Genomic DNA, 23,667 nt, shown 5'->3' with positions numbered 1-23,667 from the left:
CCCAATCTGCCCTCCCTTCTATCACACCCATCCCTTCCCTTTTCCCCATCTCTTCTCTTTTCTTGTAGGGCAAGATAGATTTACATATCCATTATCTATATTACTTATTTCCCAGTTGCATGCAAAAACAATTCTCAGCATTCATTCCTAAAACTTTGAGTTGCAATTCCTCTCCCTTCCTCCCTCCCCACTCATCCCCGTTGAGAAGGCAGGCAATTCAATATAGGCTATACATGTATAGTTAAACAAAAGACTTCCATAATAGTCATGTTGTGAAACACTAGCTATATTTCCCTCCATCATATCCTGCCCCCCATTTATTCTATTCTATCTTTTGACCTTGTCACTCCTCAAAAGTGTTTACTTCTAATTACTCCCTCCTCCCATTTGCCCTCCCTTCTATCATCACCCCACACTCCACTTATCCCCTTCTCCCATACTTTCCTGTAGTGTAAGATAGATTTTCATATCAAATTGAGTGTGCATGTTATTCCCTCCTTAAGTCAAATGTGATGAGAATATGCTTCACTTTTTCCCTCTCATCTCCACCTTTTCCCTCTCCCCCCTTGATAAAGCTTTTCCTTGCATCTTTTATGAGAGACAATTTGCCCCCTTCCATCTCTCCCTTTCTTCTCCCAATATATTCCTCTCCTACCCCTTAATTTTATTTGTTTAGATATCATCCCTTCCTGTTCAACTCATCTTGTGCCCTCTATCTATATGCATATAATCCCTCCAACTGCCCAAATACTGAGAAAAGTCGCAAGAGTTACAAATATTATCTTTCCATGTAGGAATGTAAACAGTTCAGCTTTAGTAACTCCGTTATGATTTCTCTTTCCTGTTTAACTTTTCATGCTTCTCTTGATTCTTGTATTTGAAAATCAAATTTTGTATTCAGCTCTGGTTTTTTCATCAATAATGATTGAAAATTCTCCATTTCATTGGGTGATCATTTTTCCCCTGAAATATTATACTCAGATTTGCTGGGTAGGTGATTCTTGGTTTTAATCCTAGTTCCTTTGACTTCTGGAATATCATATTCCAAGTCCTTTGATCCTTTAATGTAGAAGCTTCTAGATCTTGTGTTGTCCTGATTGTATTTTCACAATACTCAAATTGTTTCTTTCTGGCTGCTTGCTATATTTTCTCCTTGACCTGGGAACTCTGGAATTTGGCTACAACATTCCTAGGAGTTTTCCTTTTGGGATCTCTTTCAGGAGGTGATGGGTGGATTCTTTCAATATTTATTTTACCCTCTGGTTCTAGACAACAAGGGTAGCTTTCCTTGATAATTTCATGAAAGATGATGTTTAGGCTCTTTTTTTGATCATGACTTTCAAGTAGTCCCATAATTTTTAAATTGCCTCTCCTGGATCTATTTTCCAGGTCAGTTGTTTTTTCCAATGAGCTATTTCACATTGTCTTCTATTTTTTTGGTTTTCTTTTGAAATTTCTTGGTTCCTCATACAGTCATTAGCTTCCATCTACTCCATTCTAATTTTTAAAGAACTATTTTCTTCAGTGAGTTTTTGGACCTCCTCTTCTATTTGGCTAATTTTGCTTTTTAAAGCATTCTTCTCCTCATGCTTTTTGAATCTCTTTTGCCATATGGGTTAATCTATTTTTAAAGGTGTTATTTTCTTCAACATTTTTGGGGTCTCCTTTAGCAAGCTGTTGACTCTCTTTTCATGATTTTCTTGCATTTGTCTCATTTCTCTTCCTAATTTTTCTTCCACCTCTCTTACTTGATTTTCAAAGTCCTTTTTGAACTTTTCCATGGCCTGAGACCATTATGTATGTTTTTTCGAGGTTTTGAATGTAGAATCCTTGACTTTTATGTCTGCCTCTGATAGTATACATTGTTTTTCCTCATCTGAAAGGATGGAAGAAAATACCTGTTCAACAAGAAAGTAACCTTCTATTTTTTTCCCTTTCTGGGTATTTTCCCAGCCAGTTACTTGACTTTTGAGTGCTTTGTCAAGTGGAGGGTATACTCTAAGGACCTGTAAGTTCTCAGTTCCTCCAAGGTGGCACAATCAGGGGTGAGAAGTTTACTCCTCTCCTGACCTGCACTCTGATCTGGGAGCAGCCACAAGCTTTTCTGCCCAGGATCTGTGACTAGGGTTCCCTCTCCAGAGCCTCCACCAGCTCCACCATGTCAGTGTTCCTCCTCCCCTCAGGACCACCACTCAGGGCTGAGACCTAGATTGGTCTACTCAATTCCCCCAGTGTCTTTAGGCTGAGGGCTACAAAAGGGGACACTGCTGCAGTGACTTCCACTGCCCTCGGGCCAGGGCTAGGGCCAGACCCTGATCCCTTCTCATCCAGGTGAAAGAGTTTTCTCACTGAACTTTGAAGCTGTCTTTGGCATCTGTGGGTTGAGTAATCTGCGGGATGCTGCCCATGATTCTGTACCCTGAAGCCTGCTCCAGTCCTGTCCCTGCCAGAGTATGTGGCCAAGGCCAGGCTGTGCTTCTCTCTGAGTCTGGTGCAATAGACCTTTCCTGTCAGCCTTCCAGGCTGTCTTGGCCTGAAAATCTCTCTCATTCTGTAGTTTTGTGGCTTCTGCTGTTCTAGAATTTGTTGAGTCATTTTTTTACAGGTATTTTATGGGCTATAGGAGTAGAGCTAGAGCAGATCCAAACTTCTACTCCACCATCTTGGCTCCACCCCTGAAATAAACTTGAAACTATGACCAGGAAGTCGCTAGGTAAAGAAGGAAGCAATTTCCTCAGAAGTCTCTATGGCCTGACTCCATTTCCCTAGGTCCTGTGGTTCAGTCACCACCCAGCTACTAGAGTGAGTTTCTTGAAGCTCAGGACTAATGATGTCAGTGCCTACTGAAACAAACTGCAGTGACTCCCTTCCCTCCAGGATCAAATGTCGACCCCTCTGTTTGGCACTTTGGGTCTTAAATCATGGGTTCCCCATGTACCTTTTCATCCTTATTAGACACTGGTCTCCTTTGTGTTGGGGTAACCAAACCACTCTCCTTCCTTTTCTTCAGAAATAATAGCCCATCTCTGTACTTTTGCATAAACTTTGCACCATGATAGAATCAGCATTTAGGGTTAGGGTTCTAAATGAAGATGCCTTCTCCCCTCACCTTAGAATCCCTAACTTCCTTCCAAGTTCACCTCAAGCATTGCCTTCTGCATATGAGGCTTTTCCTTATCCCTCCAACTACCAGTGACCACTCCCCATACCCCCAAGACATGACCTCATATTTATTTTGTATATGTTTAGGATACCCTCACATGTGTTTGTCACATCATGCTTTCCCCTAAAAGCATTTGTGAAGTGTTTCCTATTTGCCAGGCACTAGACTAAGCTTTGGGGATACAAAAAAAAAAGAAAAAGAAAGAAAAGGAAGACAGCTCATTGCCTCCAGAAGCTCATTGTCTATGTTATTTTACTCAGTGAAATGTAAATACCTTGAGGGCAGGGTCTTCATCTTTGCACATCCTTCCCAACACATAAGAAGTGTACTTTAATTGACTGATTGGTCTCTGGAGTCCATAAACTAAGGTGACTTTCAAACAATGGGGCAAGACACAGATAAATATTGCTCCCCACTCTGGTGGCCTCTGGTTACCCTCTATAGCCAGTTTGGCTCTTCAGCCAATCGATGACTATTTGTTAAATACTTACCATGTACCAGGCACTGTGCCAAGTGCTGGGCATACAAAAAGAGGCAAATGACATCTTATCTCCTCAAGGAGCTCCCACTCTAATGGAGAAAACAAGATGCAAACAAATACATACAAAGCAAGTTATATTCAGTATAAATAGGAAATTGATCGAGGAAAGGCATTAGAATGAAGAGGTTGGGAAAGGTCTCCTGTAGGAGGTGGACTTGAAGGCAATCAGGGAGGTCTGTAGTTGGAGTGAAGGAGGGTGAGAATTCAGGCATGGGGGAGGGGCAAGGGCAGCCAGAGAGAATGCACGGAGCTAAGAGATGGAGGGTCTTGTGAGAGGAATGGCCAGGAGCCACCAGATCCAAGAGTATGGGCAGGAAAATGGAAGAAGATTGGAAATATAGGTGGAGGCAGTGGCTAGTTGGGTGTGTCCAAGTGAGCTATATACCTACCCGTAATTAGCTATAGAACATGAGGCTTCTTTTGCTCACTTACAGTATGTCACCAGTCAGTAAAGAGGAAGCCCAATTATATACAGAGCACAAAAAAAATTTGCTTTCAGGGACTGAGTATTTTAAAATTTATGTTTAGGGTGTTCTTTTTTTTTTATTGTCTTTCTCAGAGCCTTGGTTTGAGGTCAAGTGAAGATGAGTCTCTTCTGGACATGGTTGGAAGGGAATTCAAGGTGCATCCTCCAAGCTCTGATTTGCTGGACAAGCTGGAAAAGGAATTGAAGGTTTTGGATCCTATCTCTTCGGGACTTCTTCTTCAATCCCAGCTGAGTCGATTGCTAGTAAAGCATGAGGTCCCTCTGCAGTTGCCTACTGTCAAGTTACTTTTCCAGAGGTTCACTCAGACCAGATACTCTGAACTGGTATGGCTCACTTAATCTGAAAGAAGGGGTGGAGAGAGAAAATTAACCTTTCACTTTTTAAAGTAGGCATAGGTCAGTGAGCTAGCCTAAAGAAGCCTTTCCCATTCCTTAATGCCAGAGTTTTACCCTTGAGAAGACCCCCAGTTTATCCTGTTTTTACTTTGTATAGACTTGTTTTCATGGTGACTCCTCTATTAGACAATAAGTTGCTTGAGGGCAGGAAGCATGTTTTTGCCTTTCTTTATATCCCCAGTTTTGGAGAGTACCTGGCTTATAATTTTGTTGTTTTTCAGTCATTTAGTTTTGTCTCACTTTTCATGACCCCATGGACCACCATAGCACCCCAGGCCCTTCTGTCCTCCACTCTCTCTCTAATTCTGTCCAAGGTCATTTTCATAGCTTCCATGACAGTGTTTATCTATCTCATCCTCTCTTGTCTCCTTCTCCTTTTGACTTTAATCTTTCCCAACATCAGTGATTTTTTTTTTCCAATGAGTCTCATCTTCTCATTTTGTGGCCAAAGTATTTCACTTTCAGTATTTAAACATTCCAGTAAATAGCCTGAATTAATTTCTTTAAGCACTGACTGATTTTATCTCCTTGCTGCCCAAGAGACTCTCAAAGTCTTCTCTAGCATCACAATTCAAAAACATTGATTATTCAGTGCTCAGTTTTCCTTATAGTCCAACTCACAACCATTAATTGCTACTGGAAAAAACAATAGATGGTTTTGACTACATGAACCTTTGCTGGCAAGGTGATGTCTCTGCTTTTTAGTATGCTGTCCAGATTTGCCAGAACTTTCACAGGCCAGAGTAAGAAACCTCTATAATGGCAGATCAGAGATTTCTCTGCCACTTATATTCTTAAAGAAATGTTTCAGGCACAAAAGGCTAAGGGATTTGCCCAGGATCCCCATCTCCTTGAGGACAGGAACTGTGTTGAGAGTTTTGTTCCCAGGATTTCCCACACTAATGGTCCCAGGTCCAGACCCACAACAAGCCCAAATCCCTGCCTCTCTTATCTATCTCTGAGCAACTAGACCAATAACTCTGATGACCTTGGCAATGTTGCCTAATGGGGAGAGCCCTGCACCTGAAGTCAGGGAGACCCAACGGAGATATTTACTAGCTATGGGATTCTGGGCAAGTTATTCCTTCAGTATTTGGTACCTTAGCCTCCCATAAAACGAGGAAGTTAGACTGGAGGGCCTCTATTGTTCCTCTCACCTCTAAATCTATGATCTTATGAAAAAAGTCATTTCCCAAAGAGATTTCAACTCTCTCATGATTTTCAATTATCATCTTAAGGAGCTTATGTTCACGAGTTATATTTTGTTTCCCCCTTTAGAACACAAGTTCCTTAAGGACAAAGATTTCAATTTAGGCTATGCATCCCTAGCATCTAGTATGGAACCTGGTCCCTTGTAGGGTATCAGCAAATTGATGAATGGATGGGTGGATGGATGGATGGATGGATAGATGGATGAATGGATTCTCTAAAGACATTTTGCAAACCTCTTTCTTTTGCGTGTAACCAAAATGTATGTTCATTTTTAGATCAATTATAAAAAGCTGCTTTGGTTTTTAAGATTAGCTGCATCAAATGAAACTCAAAGGAGTGAGCCCCTAACTGATGATATTCCAGTAAAAAAGGAGGAAATCGACAATCTTGACCTAAGGTATGACTTTCCTCTCCTTCCTCCATGCATATGGTCATGTGTTCAAGGAATTTCAGAATTAAAGTGAACCTCATGGAACTAGATGTTCCATCTCCAACCCAACGTAGAAACTCCCTCTAGACTCTCCCTAATGATTGGTCATATAGTCACTGCTTGAACACTTCCAGTGAAGGGGAATTCAGTATCCATGAGTGTGTAGAATCATGATCTCATGATTTGGAAAAGCCCACAGAGGTCATCTGGCCTTGCCTCTTCTCCCCAGCAGGAATTGCTTTGATCTTAGCTTTTCACAATGTGGTGAGTTTCTTTTTTCTTGCTACTCTATATGTTATTTTGGGGGGGGTTTTTCTCCCTGGACGAGTTTTACATGATCTCTCTCTCTCTCTCTCTCTCTCTCTCTCTCTCTCTCTCTCTCTCTCTCTCTCTCTCTCTCTCTCTCTCTGCCTCTCTCTCTCTCTCTCTCTCTCTCTCTCTCTCTATCATACTTTTTGTTTTCTGTTTCTCTGTCTGTCTCTCTCTTACCTATGAAGCTCACATATAGAAAACAGAAAAATAAATTTATGGAAAAAGTGCTGAAACATTTAAGTGCTCATGAGTTCATTCTTCTCCTTTGAGCTGAGACCCCAGAGTATGGGAACAGGGGCCCTCCTGTATCTCTAGAAATTCAGATGAATGATTCAGGGATCTCCTTCTCCTAAGCACAGTGAAAATAGGATGGACAAGGCACTGAATTCTCAGGGTTGGGTTTGGTTATTTTTCCTTCAAGCAACGTGGGTATTTGAAAGAGATACCAGCTTAGCACAGTGCCCAACACATACTGACTGCTTATTAAGGGTTAGTTCATTCATTAAAAATGGAGGCTTTGCAGCAGCCTGGTACCAGAGAGAACTATATTTTCCATAAGGTTTCTTTATACTCTGTCTATAAAGAGGACATTGGCTTCAAATTGTCTTGCAAGAAAAAAAAAATTGCTAGTTTTTACAATTAGGATAGTACGATGTAGGACCAGCCTGGTATTGAAAATCAGAGGCATTGCAGTCTGGATGGCACCCCAGAGCACATCGGGTCCAATTCCCTCATTTCTACGTGTGAAGGAATGGGGCATAGGACATTTCTATGTCTTGCTCATGGTCATAAAAGCCAGTTAGCATCTGAGATGACATTGGAACCAAGGTATTCTTGACTCCAAGTTCAATTCTCTATCCATTATGCCACCATATGATTTCTTAGACCTTAAAGTTTATCATTTGTTACAATTGTTCTGTGACCAATGGTCAGGTGGTAAGGATTGTTTCTATATTGTTTTTGTTATTGTTTAGTTCTGTCTCTTTGTGACCCCATTTAGGGTTTTCTTGACAGGGATATTGGAGTGGTTCGCCATTTTCTTCTCTAGCTCTTCTTACAATGAGGAAACTGAAGCAAAGAGAGTGAAGTGACTTACTCATTACTAAGTTTCTCAGACTGGATTTGAACTCACTTCTTCCAGACTTCAAGCCTAGCACTTTATGCACTGCACCACTTCTCTGCCCCTTGAGCTTATCTATACCTCACAATTACTTTTTTTTTTCATCAATTAGATCAGGGGTAGGGAGCCTACTTTCTCAAGGACACATGTGGCCCTCCAGGTCCTCAAGTGTGCCCTTTGACTGAATCCAAACTTAACAGAAGAAATCCCCTTAATAAAAGGATGTGTTTCGTAAAACTTGGACTCAATCAAAAACCCACACCCAAGGTCACATGTGGCCTCAAGGCCGCAGGTTCCCCAACAGTGAATTAGATATTTGAAGATGTTATTGCTTTCACACTACAATTCCATATAGAATGTCAGAGTAGGAAGGAATCAGAGAACAGAGTATTAGAGACAATAGGGGTCATAGATTTTAGATCTTAGAATGTTAGAACAGATGGCTCAAGATATCAGGAAGGAAGCTTAAAACCTTAGAACCAAGTATTATAGGAGAGAGAGATGCTAGATCTCAGACAGAAAGCTCAGGGACAAAGTGGTCACAGCTGGGAGCATCCTTAAAGGCCGTCTCTCTGATGCCTTTATTTGATAAACAACACAGCCCAGTAGTAGAGGGGCCATTGCCAGTATTTGGTATGATTGTTGGTTCTCTCCCCAAACTGGGCAAGCTGGTCAAGGGCAAGAGGGAACATCTCACAAAACCCATGTGACTAGCATCCTTTCCACCGCTCCACCGACGGCCAGTTTCTTCCCAGGGTGGGTTTGTGTCTCTTGGAGAAGAGGCACCTGGGAAAAGGGTCCTGGGGTTTTCAGAAAAGCTGCTGCTTATAAAAACCTCCTGTCAAAAACAAACAAATAAACAAAAGGAGAAATGGTCCAGGACCACAGCTTATGGCTCATTAAAGGCTTTTTATCATTAATGTATTAATTCCAGAAAACAACCTTCTCCAGGTGTTCAGTTGTGGGGAACCTCCAAGTCAAAGAGACTCGGATGTGCTTGAAACTCAAAGCATTGCCAGGGATAGCTGGGGTGGCAGTAGCTCCCCCCATCTAAGTTAGACCAGATGTAGGAAGCATCTGGACCTGAGCCTTCTAAGAAATTCCCACAGGCTACAGGAAGTGGGATTCCTTCATGCATCTGCCTCTTGTTTCCTTGATAGTGGTGCTGGTGCTCTCAGAGTTGCTCAGCATTGATAGGGGACTAGGCATAGACCTACTTCATAGGTGGGCTTAAGTACCAGACTTGGAGTCAGGTAGACCTGTGTTTGCATCCTGCCTCACACATTGGTTATGTTAGGAGTAGAAAGAAGAGGACAGAATGGAGAGATGTCTAGAATTGATAATGTTTGGCAGTGGATCAGAAAGGGGCAGCGGGGAGGTTGAGCATAAAGAGGTGAAAATAACATCGTCATGGAAAACCTGGGAGACCAAAAGAATATTAATGTGTTTGAGAGAAGTAGAGAAGCTAAAAGGAGGAGAGGAAAAATAATGAGTTATTAACTCTGTGACCTTGGATAAGTCACTTAACATCAGTTATCTCATCTGTAAAATGGGTAAAAGGATGAGAGCTGTTGTAAGAATCAAATGACAGCTTTGAAGTATCATATAAATGCCAAAATTATCATTGTTGTTAATGTTGTCCATCTAACAGCTTTGTCAGTTTCCTGCCCCCTTATAGTGAATGTTCCCTAGGAGCTGTGCTCCATATTCTCTTTTATCTTTCTGTCTGTCTATCCATCCATCCATCTATCCATTCATCTATCTGTCTATCTATCTATCTATCTATCTATCTATCTATCTATCTATCTATCTATCTATCTATCTATCTATCTATCTATCTATCTATCTGTCTATCTGTCTGTCTATCTGTCTGTCTGTCTGTCTGTCTGTTTGTCTGTCCGTCCGTCTACCCATCCATCCATCTATCTCTACTTTTTCTTGTTTGGTAATTTCATTTGCTCTCCTTTGTTCAAGCATAATGTCTATGCCTATTACCACAAAAACTATGTGTCCCACCCTGTTATATCTCTACAACACATCATTCTTGCATTAACTGCCTGCTGGACATCTCATAATTATCTCAAAATCAACAAGTCCCAGACTAGAAACTGAGCTCAGGCACATCCTCCTAACATTCCCATTTCTGTTGAGGATACCCAAGTTCATCACCTTGAATGCCCTGTTTTGAGTTTTTCTCCTCCACCTAATATTCAACCAGCTGTCAGATCTTATCAATCTTATTTCCACAACATTTCTCCCATCCAACCCCTTCTCTCTAGTCATATAGCCACCTTCCTGATTAGTTCCCCATCCTCCTCTTACCTGATGAATCAATCCAGGTTTTCCTGAATCCAAGGCCACTTTCATCCAAAAAATCTTTAATCTTCCATCATTTGACACATTTTGGATCTTACTATAACACATCAGGCAGCTTAGTGTCAGTTTACAAAATCTTTGACATAAGCCACGTACAGTACACAGTACTATCTTCATTTCACGGTTGAGGAAAGTGGCTCTCCAGTGAGTGACAGAGATGCGACCCCAACTCAGGTGTCCTGATACCATGTTCAGAACTCTATCACATCTCTCTGCCCTTTACTCATACCCCCTCTATTGTGTCTCAATTCCATAGCTCATCTTCTGAAGCCAGTGATAACTTAACTGGGCTTCTCAGGAGTGCCCTGAAGCTATCCATGGACAAGCTCAACATTGAAAATCTTCACCTGAGTTTTCATAAAGAAGACCAACCTTTCTCTGGCCACCTGCCACCCTCCAAGGTAAACCATGTCACATTTAGATTTATAGATTTATTTCAATATGTCTTTATGAACAGACATGTAGTAGAGAGATCCTGGGAGTAATTTTCTCTTCTGGGTCCCTTTTGTGGATTATATGGTATAAATAAAATCCTTTGTTCTACGTAGGCAGCTAGGTGGTATAGTAGACAGAGTGCTGAGCCTGAGTCAGGAAGACCTGAGTCTGAATCCAGTCTCAGATATTTCCTAGTTGTGTTACTCTGGACAAGACACTTAACAGCTATTTGCCTGTTTCCTCATCTATTAAACAGGAATAATAATAGTACCTATTCTCCCAGTATTGTTGTAAGGGTCAAATAACATAATAATAGTAAAGGACTTAGCACAATGCCTGGCACATAGGAAGCCCCATGTAAATGTTAGCCATCATTAGTGATTATTAGTATCTTGGAGTTTGGGGAGGGGTAAAATAGAAAGACTTTTAAACTATTAGACTTGGAACAGAAATACCTGAGGTAGGAGTCTGTGATCCATGTAACAATGGAAAGTTTAATGCTTTCAAAACAACATTTCACAGTAAAAAAAAATACCTTCTGTCAAAAAGTCAAATCCCAGATTCTGAAACTCTTAACTAGTTGCCATTGGAATCAGTTGTGATCATTCCAATCCCTCAAACTAGACATTAAAAAATGAAACAACAAAAGTCCAGGTTTTTAGAGACAACAGAGACCACAGAATATGGAATGTTAGAGGATGTATGAGATGGAAAAGACCTTGGCTGTAAGAGTTGAGATGGACTTCAGAACGTAAAATATGGAATGTTCAAGCTGGATGAAACCTTAGAACGTAGAGACAGCTATAAGGTATCTTGGGATGTAGAATATTAGAACATAAGATGCAGAATGCCAAGATTCAAAGGAACTTAGAGCATAGTTTAAGAGCAGAAAGAGCCCTTAGAATATTAAAGATAATGATTGGAGAGAATCTTAGAATAAAGGATGCTAGCTCTGAGATAGACCTTAGGAACCTAAGAATGGGAGAAGATCTCAGAACACAATGTAAGAGCCAGATCAAACCTTAGAACAGAGAAGGTTAGAACCTAACTTGGTGGGATTGTTAGGATCAACTAATCTAACCCTTTTATGCTACAAATGAGGAAACTGAGATTCCAGAAAGTTTAATGACTCACCTAAAGCCACAGAGTAAGCAAATGGAGGAGTACATCTTTGAACCTAGGCATTTGAATCCAAGGCTAATGTGCATTCCATTCTAACACAGGAATAAGAACAACAGTGATAATAACATGACGTTGGTGACAATAACTCAGTTGCATAGAGTGCTTTGAGTTTGCCAATCACTTTGCATACATTTTTTCATCTCTTCTCACAATGACTATGTGAGGTAGGGCTTTCATTATCCCCATTTTACAGATGAGGACACAGAGAATCCCAATGCTTCAGGAACTAGCTGAGGGTCCCATAGCTAGTAAGGGTTTGAGGTGGGTCTTCTCAACTGCAGGTTCAGTGTTCTATCCATGCTGACAATACTCATGGGATTATTTGGAATAAAAGGCAAGAGTAGAAGTAGAAGGGGTTATAGAAAGATCCTGTTTGCTCCTATGTGAAAGGAATGACTCAGAGGAAAAAGATGAGCATAATGGTGAGGGGAGCTGGAAGGATCTCTTTTCACAGAGGGAGCAACTGATGGAGATATGTGTATTTTGTATTTTTGGTTCTTTAGCTTGTAGGAGAAAAAGCTTGAAGGGGAGGAATCCTCATACCTATGTTCAAATATCTGATTGACTATGTTCTCTTTGGCCCTAGAGGGAAGAACTAGGAACAGTGGGTTGGAGTTACAAGAAGGAAGATTTAGTTTGGATGTCAGGAAGAATTGCCTAACATTTGAACTGTCACAGGGTGGGCTGGGCAGGCTGGACTCCAAGGGCGATGGGAATCCTCTTCTCTAGACTGTTAATCAGAAGGTGGATGACCACTTGTAGAGTACATTATAGAGTTGATTCTCAGTTAGCCAAAGATTGGACTAAATCAACACTGATGTCCCTTCCAAATTAGAGATTGTGTGGTTCTTTGATTCTGACTAAAGGTACCAAGCTTGAAAGTCAAATCCACAATCCTTTATTGTGATGACTTCGCTATATCAGACACATGGTCAGTCTGGTTGTCATGGAGAGTGGTTCAGACCCTAACATGAAGGTGGAGATTGAGTGTCATAGGAAAGAAAATAGACTGTGCCAATCAAGTAGGTTGATAAATCATTCAGTCAAGTCCAGCCAAGACCACTAGGGTAAAGAGGGTCTAGGTAGGCAGAATCTAGCATCTAGGAGGTCAGTGTTCATGAGAGGCAGAGTGGGGTAGTGGAAAGAATGCTTGATCTGGAGTCGGATGACATGGGTTCATGTTCACTTATTATCTGTGTGACTTTGAGTGAGTTCAACATCTCTAGACCTCAATTTCCCTCTGATTTTAGTGCCTTCCCTGCTAAGTTTACCTTATATCTATTCTTTATATATCCCAAATATTCCAGTTCATTTACATGTTTTCTCCCCCATTATAATGTAAGCTCCATGAGGGCAAGACCTGCTTCATTTTTGTCTTCATGCTTAGTATAGTATCTGGACATAGCAAATGCTTAATCAATGTTTGTTAATTGACTAACTGATTAATGACAATGGTAGATGAGAACCTCTGAGGTCTCTTCTAGGCTTAGGTCTATGATCCTCTGTTGCCATGTGCAGAATCTTTCCCCTTTCAGGTGACCTTTTCTATGTAATTTCTATGTACTTAGGTATTTACACATTGTCTCCTCCATTAAAATGTGCTTTCCTTCACAGCAGGAACTATTCATGAGGCAGCTTAGTAAAAAGGACAGCCAGATGTGGAGTCAGGAAGTCCTGGGTTCAACTCCCCCCTTAGACACTTACTAGTTGTGGGACCTTCGGCTAGTGACTTAACCTCTCTGAGCCTGAGATTCCTCATTGGTAAAATTGGGGTGATTGTAGCACCAACTTTGGTAGGCTCTTGTGAGGATCCAATGAGACCACATATGGTAAAACTCTTTGCAAACCAGTGACCTTTTTTGCATTCTCTGAGCATGGCAAGATGCCTGGCACATAGTGAGCAGCTAGGGGACCCTGCAGATTGAATACTGGGCTTGGCATCACATAGAACTGAGTTGAAATCCTATCTCATTTAGTAGGTATATGATCCTGTGTAAGTCATTTAACTTCTGTTTGCCTTAAATTCCTATCAGTAAAATGAGGATAAGAATAGCACACATATATTGTAAGGATTACATAAGATATTCCATGCAAAATGCTTTGCAAAATTAAAGACTACATAAATACTAGGCAGTAAATGTTTGTTGATTGACCGGAGAGACAGAGGTGATTCCCAACCCCTAGTCAAAGGTTATTTGCTGTGTGTGTGTGTGTGTGTGTGTGTGTGTGTGTGTGTGTGTGTGTGTGTGTGTGTGTACGAGTATGGAGGGTGAGGGTGGGGGAAGATTCTATGTACGATGCTGGGGTGCCTTTACAGCTGGAGATAAATCCCCGTATCTGTGCCCAGTTTCTGATTAAGGTCAGAGAAAAGGAAGTGGTGTATCACCAAGGCAATATTCAGAGCACCGGCAGCAATTATGAATATGCTAGCATAGTTCTGAATCACAAAGTATAATAAACTCTCCATATAGAAATTAGAAGAAAAACATTTATTCAGACACCAGCAAGTCAAATCCCAACACAAGAAAGTCAAATCTATCATGGTAGCAAAGAAATCCATCATAGTAACCAAGAAGTCTAAACACATTATCAGGCTTTCCCACAAACAGGATCCCCTAAGCAAAGTGCCCTGCTCTCACTCACAACCAGTTGCCTGCTTCCTCTGTCCTTCCCAGCCCTGACAAGACCAACTTCCTCTCAGCTTTACTCCAGCTCTGCCTCTTCCTGTTCTATCCTTACTGCTCTACCCTTTCCTATTCTGCCTGTTCAGCATGCTCCTCCCACCACATGTGACTTAGGCTTCCATGTGATTTAAGCAGATCACATGGGCCTATTAATGAGTGGGAAAGATCGCCAAATTAACCAAAAAGATGTTAGCAATGCAGTCAGTGTCCCCAAAGAGGGGTATAAATGGAGGGAAGATACCAACAGATATCACATTTTTCTCCAAGTTGTCCCTGGGCATGTATCTAGTTGCAGAAATTATGTATGGAGCAGGGAAATTGCTTGTGGGCACTTGCCACAATGACCCATGAGACTTGCAGGGAGTAGTGAATGATCTGGGATTATGAAGGAGCTATCAAAGAAATCCGGAGGTCCCCCACTTGCATATGAGAGTCTGCATGGGGCTAGGGATAATTAATTAATCTTGTTCACAAACTGAATACTGCAATTTGGCAAAGTTTCTAGTACCCATCTGTGGCCCCCATGAGTAGACTTTGAAGTGGAAAAAACTTATAAAAGATCCACATGAACTTCCTCTTCAGCTCACTGCAGGGTCTGAGAGAACCACCCACTCTCATCCCCCCCAAAATAATAATAATAAAAGTAACAATAGGCAGCAGGCACTTTGAGAAGCGGAGGTAAGGCTCCGCGAAGTTTTGATGAGAGTATCTAATATCAACAACATTTATATAGCACTATAAGTTTTGCAAAGCACTTTACATATGTTACCTCATTTGATCATTACAACAGCCCCAAGAGGTAGGTGCTATTATTATCCATATTTCAGAGACTAGGAAAGAAGCTAACAGAGTTTAAATGACTTGCTACTAGTCTAGATAGTAAAAGTCTGAAGCTGGATTTGAACCCAAGGCTTCCTGACTCCAAGTCCAATGCACTGTACCATCTAGCTGCTGGATGCCTTTCACCTACCAATGCCATCTTTAGGTTGGTCTAATAATTTGCCCTTTTAAATAAGATTAAAATCAGTTTTGTTCAATTTAAATGAATTCTGATCTCCATGATGGAGAGTAACGTGAAATCTGCCTAGAAAGACAAGTTGAAGCCAATCAAACAATTAATAAAGATTTTTAAGTGCCTACTATGTGCTAGGTATTTGTAGTTTATTCTAAAAGTAACAGGGAACCCTTGAAATTTCTTAAGCAAGGGAGTGACATGGACAAGCCAATCTTTTTGGAATGTCAATTGGCTTCTGTATGGATGATGGAAGTCCCAGCTTTGGGTTCCATCTTTATGGTGTAAACAGCCAGGCTTTTTTTGAAGTTGGTCTACCATTGGTGAACTGTCTGGAATTACTTACTGCCTTGGAACTCATTCAAACTATGGTTATTACTCAAAGGGAGGAAAATGATAGGAATTTAGTTCCCTAAGAGTTATAATAAATCCGTGTCCCGAGACATTGTGCTGAGTACCCAGGACTTTCCTTGTTCTTGGTTCCAAGGTCATGAGAAGCTTAAGCTGAACTAGACAGATGAGTTCTGTGCAGTCCAAACTTTGGGTCTCCTCAATAGACTCACAGAAGTTTTGGACTTTGGGCAGTTATCAGAAGAAATCAAAGAGTGAGTTAGACCTCATATATGTAAATTCTGAAGTGTTAGAGGGAAGGCTGGGATTTGGTTATCATCCTGCTCCTCCTCCTCTTCCTCATCCTCCCCATCCTAATCACAACCATCAGATATCATTAGGAAGGGATATATTTAATAGATTTAAATGTTCAGATATCTAAAGTTTATCTCTGCAAGTACCCAAGTGTCATTTTATCTCTCTTTGATTAAAATCTTTCCCACATCCCTCCTACCTTACCAAACAGATTGGAAAGGGCTTTAAAAGTCAAATGTGGGCATCCATATTTTATTCTTGAGGCCATTCAAAAAAACACTGAACATAATTTTACTTTTTCTAGGTGGCTCAGAGTCCTCATCACATGAATACACATAAACAATTTGGGATCTTCAGTCTCACTGTTGTTAGTACTACTTCCACCAGTGAATCAACCCATTACTTTAAAACTTTAGAATAAAACAATAAGCATTAAAGAACTACAGTGTCCCATAGTTGACAGAGGGCCAGACTTCAAGGTAGGAAGACCCAGCTTCCAATGCTATCTCTGGCACATCATGGCTGTGTAACAACTGAGAAGCCACTCACTCTCCTTAAACAACTCTTTAATAATTTAAGTTACAGACACGTTTCCATATTGGGAATTCCTTACGCTAAGGTAGAGTCACCATTCCCTTCCCTCAATAAAAGGAAAAAGCTTACAAGTAGATAAAACATTAATCCTTATGAAACCTTTTCCTCATAATCACCCAGTGAAACAGGTATTACAAATACCAATTTTATAGAGAAAGAAACCGAGGCTCTAATAAGTTAAGTGTCTCTGGTCATAAAATGAGTAAAGATGCAAACTTAGCGCAGGACCTGAATTCTAGTTCCAGCATTAATCCCACTAAAATATATTGCCTCTCAAATACTGTACAATTTTATTTTAAGGGAAATACCACTTACCAAGACATACAGTATTCCCTCCATGCCTTATAAATAGTTTTGTATGGAGATCCAAAAATGAGTCTCTTCCTTAGATGTCTTCTGTTGTATAATTTGGGAGACAAATAAGACAGAGAAGCTTTATTTCTATTATGGGCTGAGGCAGGGACAGGTCAGTTAGTTGTTACTTCTCTTAGTCAAGGGTTGAGAAACTCCTGCAACTGCTTGTAGAGTCACTCTTGCCACAAAATGGAAGATACAGAGCTCCTCCCTTTTCTGCCTCCACACCACGATCATCCTAACAATTCATGTGTATTTTATATCTCCTCTATTGCACTGGAAACTTAAGAGCAGAGACTGTTTCATATTTCTCTTTGAAGAACGAGTGTCTAACAACACTATGCATAAAGTAGGCATTCAATAAGTGGTTAGTGAATGAATGAATATATGGGTGAATGAATTAGAATAATAGGTTGAGTTTATCTCTATAGGTAATTGACCACCATGCATTTGCAATTCAGTTAAGTAAATTTCCTTAGTTCTCCTTCTCTGTGTCCAAGTTCCTCAAGGTGATGGTTTTCCACTCACCCCAGTCAGTGCCCTGAGTCGATGGTGACAACATAATTGCACTACCTTAATCAGACTTTGATATCCTATTATCTATTCCTTCAAGGGCCCTCCATTGTAAATGGTGCCTTGATGGCTTAGGGGAGAAGGCAGAGGGAGTGTTGCTTATGGGGGGAGATAATGACTGCCCTGGAACATCTCATCACCTTGGCAGGTACGGGCTAGTGGTGGAGGGCATGAGAAAATAGAAGGGATTGCGTTTGTCCTATCCAAACTTAAAATACTTTTTGATTTTTCAGATCAAGGCAATTTGTGAGCATCATGGACTCATTCTGTCCCCATCACTGATGGAGGCTTTGTGTAGCCACCAGGATTTGAATGTAAAAGATGAAATCAAGTAAGTTGATTTTCAGTGCAAATAGACTGTAGCTACAGCCCATGTATCAATTCATTGAATAAGAATTTACTGAGTGACTTCTATGGTTGAGGCACTATGCCAGCTGCCAGGGATAAAGAGGCAAAAAAAAAAAAATGAAACTGCTCTGCCCTCAAAGAGGGCACATTCTGTGGAGGAGAAACAATGTGTGACACATAAATAAAAAATTCATAGTGATATTGAGTGGGGAGGTTACTAAAACTGAGTGGGGGGTGTGAAGAATCAGGAAAGGCTTGACCTAACAGGAAAGAAACACTTATAAGTAACATTTGTATAAAACTTTAGGGTTTGTGAAACATTTTACAGTTATCATCTCATCTGATTCTCACAACTCCCTGTGAAGTAGGTGCTATTTTTATCCTGTTTTTACTGATGAGGAAACTGAGACCAACAGAGGTTAAGTGACTTGCCCAGGACCACTCACCTAGTGTCTGAGGCCAATTTGCACTCGTCTTCCTGACTTCAGCCCCCACTCTCTATCCATGAGGTTAGTTTTCCCTTTTGCACTCATACTGGATTACTTCTTGCCAAGCAAGACAATCTCTCTTTCACACCAGAGATCTTCAGATTCTTGAACACAGTTCTTCCCTCTAGGCTGGTCATCCCCCCTCTTACAACTGATCCTGAGGTGGCATAAACTTGAGACCCTTCATGGTAAGGGACATCCTCCTCTGACTTGTCTACATCTTATCCATATCCTTTCTAAAATGTAGTCCAGAGAAACAAACACTAAAATGAAACAGTCCCTCCCCTTAGGAGTATACAGTACACAAGGTTTGGCATGACTAAGGGAGAGGACAATGGTGTTGCCATCTCCCAAGTCCTCAACCTTTCTTTGTAACCACGGTAATCATCAAGGTGCTTCATAAATACCGAGCGTGATGTTTTTGAACTCGGTGTCCACTGGGATCTCCAGGTCCTTTTTGTGGTTGTCTGCCCCTACTGGACCATGAGCTCTTTGCAATGATTGTCTGGGTTTTATATTTGCATTACCAGTACTCAGTAATGTGCTTGGCACATAATAAGTGCTTAATAAATGCTTTTCATTCATTCATTCGATCTTTTTTTTAAAGAAAGAAAACCAGATCCGGCAATTGAGCCATGATTTTCTCATCTTATATTTGTGATGCTAATTTTTTTTAACCCACGTATGTGACTTTCCAGTCATCTTTATTCAATTGCATCTGATTAGATTAAGCCCAAGTGTGGCTTAAATCAAGGAAATCTGGTCTTGTCCCTGGGTATCTAGGGTGATTCCATGACCTTAGAAACAAAGAGATGAGAGTCAGGAAGTTCATAGCAGGAAAAAAAATAATTCACAAACCACCTCTAAGAACCATGACCTAAAGGGAAAGTAGGGGGTGAGATCACCATGCCTTTCCTTATTATTTACCTGTACTCACTTTCAAGTTGCCAAGAGCAAGATCACTGTTTTATATGAGTTGTTTCCATCCTTCCTCTGTTGCTTGGGAGAGCATAGCATTCCCGAGAATCAGACAGGCTTTACCCTCACACCTGAATCTAATATCCCTTTGAAACTGAGGTGGTTTGGCCTCGTCTCTTTCATCTGCTTCTCCTCCCTTCTTTTGATGTGTCTACATCAATTTTGCAGGTGAAAGGAGGGAAAGCTAGGTGATGGAATAGGTTAGTATGCTTCTTTTCCCACCCCTGAAAAATAGGATGGGTTGGTCATTCAAAATAAGCCTTTGATGGAAGAGCGAGTGGAGGGGAGAGTTAGTACTCTGATGAAAGGTGTAATAAGGGAGATAGGTTTCCACTGTATTATTTTGGTGACTGTATTCTCCCCACTTTTTTTTTAATCCAAAGGGCTGGGGAGGGCCTAGAACTCTAGATTTCTCTGTCTCTAGGAGAGCCAAGGACATCATGACAGTGACCTTCAGGAAAGAATTACTCCCCTATGGGATAAATCTCTTCCACTCATATCCAGCCACTAGCTAAAGCCTCCTCTATTGACATAAACCCATTTTGTCAAGGGCTTTATATTCAGACTTATGTCTTTAGGAGATTAAACATACAATATAGACACACATGTCAGGAGTGAGATGCATGAATCCCTATTTTAGGGCATATTTTCCATTAATCCTCTGTCCAATCAGGTGCCTGTTTGGAAAGCGGCTGCTGGGTAATTAGCAGGATTCCAGCTTGAAGCCACTTCCTGATTAAATATCCTTAAAATCAGTAAGACATCAGGAAGGATTAGGGTGATGCGGGATTAGCCCCCATCTCACCAAAGAGAAGGAGCTCCTACCCACCCCCTCTAAGACTGTTGCCCTGGGAGAGCTGAGGAAGGAAGCTGTGTTCTCTGCTCTGTTACTGCAAGATTTTTTAACAATGAAATCTTTTGTTCTTGCCTTACTCACAAATGAGGAGAGAATTGAGTGAGTGGCTACCACAGCAGGAGATTTCACAAGAGGCAGAGAGGTGGAACTCATCAGCTCTCCCCCTCAGAGCTGCCCTTCTGTAAGATGAGCTCAGCTTGGGCGGAGGGAGTCACAATTAGATTTCTATTTGTCTGTTGTGAAATTTCCACGAATGTCATGCTTTGATGTTTTATTATAAAAAGTAATCCTGAACTGTTCTTTAAAATAATAGATAAATCATATAAATGATAAAACAAAAGAGAATAATAATCACTTGTCCTATCTTTTGTTGTTACATCACCTTCATTTTCAAATAAATCCTTCTCCCTTCTAACAAAAAGAAAAGAGACAGAAAAACATAGTGGTTCAGCAAAACTAATGAAGATAGCAACTAACGCTTACATATACGACGCTACATCATAATTCCCATCTTGGCAAAAAGAGGAAGAATATGTATTTTCGCTTCTCTTCTTTATGACCAAGCTGCGTCATTAAAATTATTCGGGCTTTGGTTTTTGTTTTTGGGAGTATTTGTTTTTCTTTCCATTTATATTGCTTCAATCATCATGCATACATTTTTTCTTCCTGGTTTTGCTTGTTTTGATTTGTATCAGGTCACATAAGTCTTCCCATCCTTCCTTATATTCATCACATTAGGTACTATTATTATTAATAAATTATTGGTAATTATTCACAATCTTTATCTCCCATATTTGTTGGGAGAATGGAACAAGATAACATTTTTAAAGCATCTTGCAAACCTTTAAGTGCTATGTAAATGCTACCTATTCTTCATTTTTTCTTGTAGCACAAGAATATTTCATTATATTAATGGACCATGATGTTTTATTTTTGTTGAGTTGTTTCAGTCATGCCTGACTCTTCACAACCTCATTTAGGATTTTCTTGGCAGAGACACTGGAGTAGTTTGCCATATCCTTCTCCAGCTCATTTTATCAGTGAGGAAACTGAGACAAACAGCAAAAGTGATTTGCCCAGGGTCATACAGCTAATAATTATCTGAGTCCAGATTTGAACTCAAGATGATGAGTCTTTCTGACTCTAGACCCTGTGATTTCTCAAACAATAGTCACCTTTCTTATTTCCATTTCTTTATCACCAAAAAATAAGTGCTACTATGAATATTTTAGTGTTTTTATGCAATTTTTTTTTTTTTTTTTTGCTTTTCACCTACTTGGGAGTATATGCCTAACACTGGTATCTCTGGGTAAAAGGGTACAGACATCTGAGTTACACTCTTTGCCTAATTTCAAATTGCTTTTCAGAATGCTTGGACCAGTTCATAGATCTCCCAGTAGTATATCAGTGTGCTTGTTTTTCCCTAGCCCTTTCAACACTGACTGTTTCCGTATTTGTCTCCCCCACGCCATTTTTGATCAGTCTTTTGGTTGAGAGGACCCTCTGTTGTTAAAAGATAATGCCTATTGAGAACTTTTCTCATCTTTATTTCCAAGCTGGAAATACTTTAAATACACATCTATGCAAGGCTGAGTGACTGTAGTGAGAAGACCGATATATAGCTAATTTCAGGGAGATGACCACCATATGATGAATGTGGTACAGGGGACCAAGACCTGAACTTAGAGTCATAAGACCTGAGTTTGAAATGGCTATTTAATGTATGACTTCACTTCTCTGGGATTAAGTTCCTTTATTTTCAATATGAAGGTGTTGAACAAGATGGCCTTCAGTGACCTGTCTGTGACTTATGAATGTTTTTAGCAACCGAAACCCAAGAAACTGTCTACTAGGGTGCAGAGAGGTAGTGACTCATGTCATAGAGAAATGGTGGAGGGGATGCACATACCAATGGAATCCCAGTGCTTGGAAAGGAGGAAGGATGTTTTTGCCATAAATTGGAGTTTAGGGAAGAAGGAAATGAAAAAGCAACAGGACAATTGGATAATTTCTTTGGAGTCAATAAAAGTTATAGAGAAATGCTACAGCCTGAAAGTTGGAGTATATAGGGATGAGACAAGAGAGTTAGAGGTAGAGAGGAAGAGTTTGGAGAATAAAACTGACATAACAACATCTTTAACATTTCTGAGCAATGAGTGCAGTTGCCTGGCAGCCACAAGTAGGATGTTGCAGGCACATCTGGCCTCTTATTCTGAATGTGATGGGTAGAAAATGCCTGTTATTCTAATGCCAAGAGCAAGCAGGATGATTGTTGAAGAAAGAGGAAACATTAGGTGCTTAGATTAGCAAGTCTTTAATGGAAACAGCAAGTGTGTTGGTTTTCAAGTTGATAAAGGTAGGGATGTGTTAGGTGGAAGGGTATAGGACAAACCTGAATCCAGTGATTAAAAGGCTTGTTAGGGAACATAAAGACACAGAAACAGTGATCACAAAGAACTAACATGGCTTTAGGGAGAATGTCTTGTTAGACTAACCCATTTCCATTTTAGATAGAGTTGCTAGATAAGGAAATTTGTAGATAAGGAGAATTTTCCTTAACAAAGAATCACAGAATTTAAAGAGACCTTAGAATGTCCTAGAAATATGACATAATAGTACTTTATAATTGTTTTAATAAATAAAAGAATGAATGATTTTTTTCCGCTAACAAATTCTTTGATTTTGATTGTTTTCCCCAGTTTTAAATTCTTTTCTCTGGTAATTTTATTGGTCATTATTTCATGACAAAAAGAAACTTCCTTTCAATTTTACAATGACTCTACTTTTCTTCTCACACAGATGGCAAAAATTGATGGAGTTCTTGGTCAAAGCTTCCTCAGACAAGGCTTCCTCTTCGCCCCAATCTCCAGGTCAGTGCCCTGGTTCTATTGCCCAGATCATACCTAGAAGACATGGTAAGCCAGCCATTCCAAAGCTCCTAGTTTTAATCATACCTCAAAAGGTAAATGAAGTGATCAGGAAACCTAGGATAATCTGAATCTGATTCTGATCAGTCAGAAGGGCTTGGCTGTGGGAGACGGAGGACCTGGATTGCATTCCTATGACCTTGGGTAAGTCCTTTCCCTTCCCCTGGGTCTAAATATCCTCCTCTATAAAATGAGGTGTTGGATGAATGACCTCTAAGACGACATCAAAATTGAAATCTATAACCCTGGGATCCTGAAATTTATGACAGGAGAAAAAAGCTGATCATGCCATGCCGTACACCCACAATTTGAAAGTAGATTTCAAAAGGTTGAGAGAGGAAGTAGACATCATTCTGTAGATAAAAATTCTTCAGGAAGTTCAGCTCATGAATGATTGAAAGCACTTAGAAATGGAATTCTGAAGACACAGAGAAATAATTCCATAGGAGAGTAAAAGGAAGAGTTGTCTAATGAGATACATGCTCAGGGAATTTACCAACCAACATAGGTTTGTAAAAGACCCTTGCAGAAACAGAAGTAAGGGCAAATATCTG

General features: G+C 40.4%; 1 protein-coding gene across 3 annotated transcripts in view; it reads left to right on the top strand.

Moving 5' to 3' along the window:
- Nucleotides 1-23,667, top strand: part of C2H1orf87 (chromosome 2 C1orf87 homolog) — a 70,384-nt gene that overhangs the window by 23,477 nt on the left and 23,240 nt on the right. For all 3 annotated transcript variants that reach the window (XM_072649678.1, XM_072649680.1, XM_072649679.1), the window contains 5 exons: nt 4,264-4,515; nt 6,075-6,196; nt 10,294-10,438; nt 17,750-17,847; nt 22,986-23,056. In XM_072649678.1, the coding sequence (XP_072505779.1) occupies nt 4,264-4,515; nt 6,075-6,196; nt 10,294-10,438; nt 17,750-17,847; nt 22,986-23,056 (688 nt within the window). The remainder of the gene's footprint in view (nt 1-4,263; nt 4,516-6,074; nt 6,197-10,293; nt 10,439-17,749; nt 17,848-22,985; nt 23,057-23,667) is intronic.

This window comes from Notamacropus eugenii, chromosome 2 (genome assembly GCF_028372415.1).
Source record: "Notamacropus eugenii isolate mMacEug1 chromosome 2, mMacEug1.pri_v2, whole genome shotgun sequence".
Lineage (NCBI taxonomy): Eukaryota > Metazoa > Chordata > Mammalia > Diprotodontia > Macropodidae > Notamacropus > Notamacropus eugenii.
This window is presented reverse-complemented; position numbering and strand designations above follow the sequence as displayed.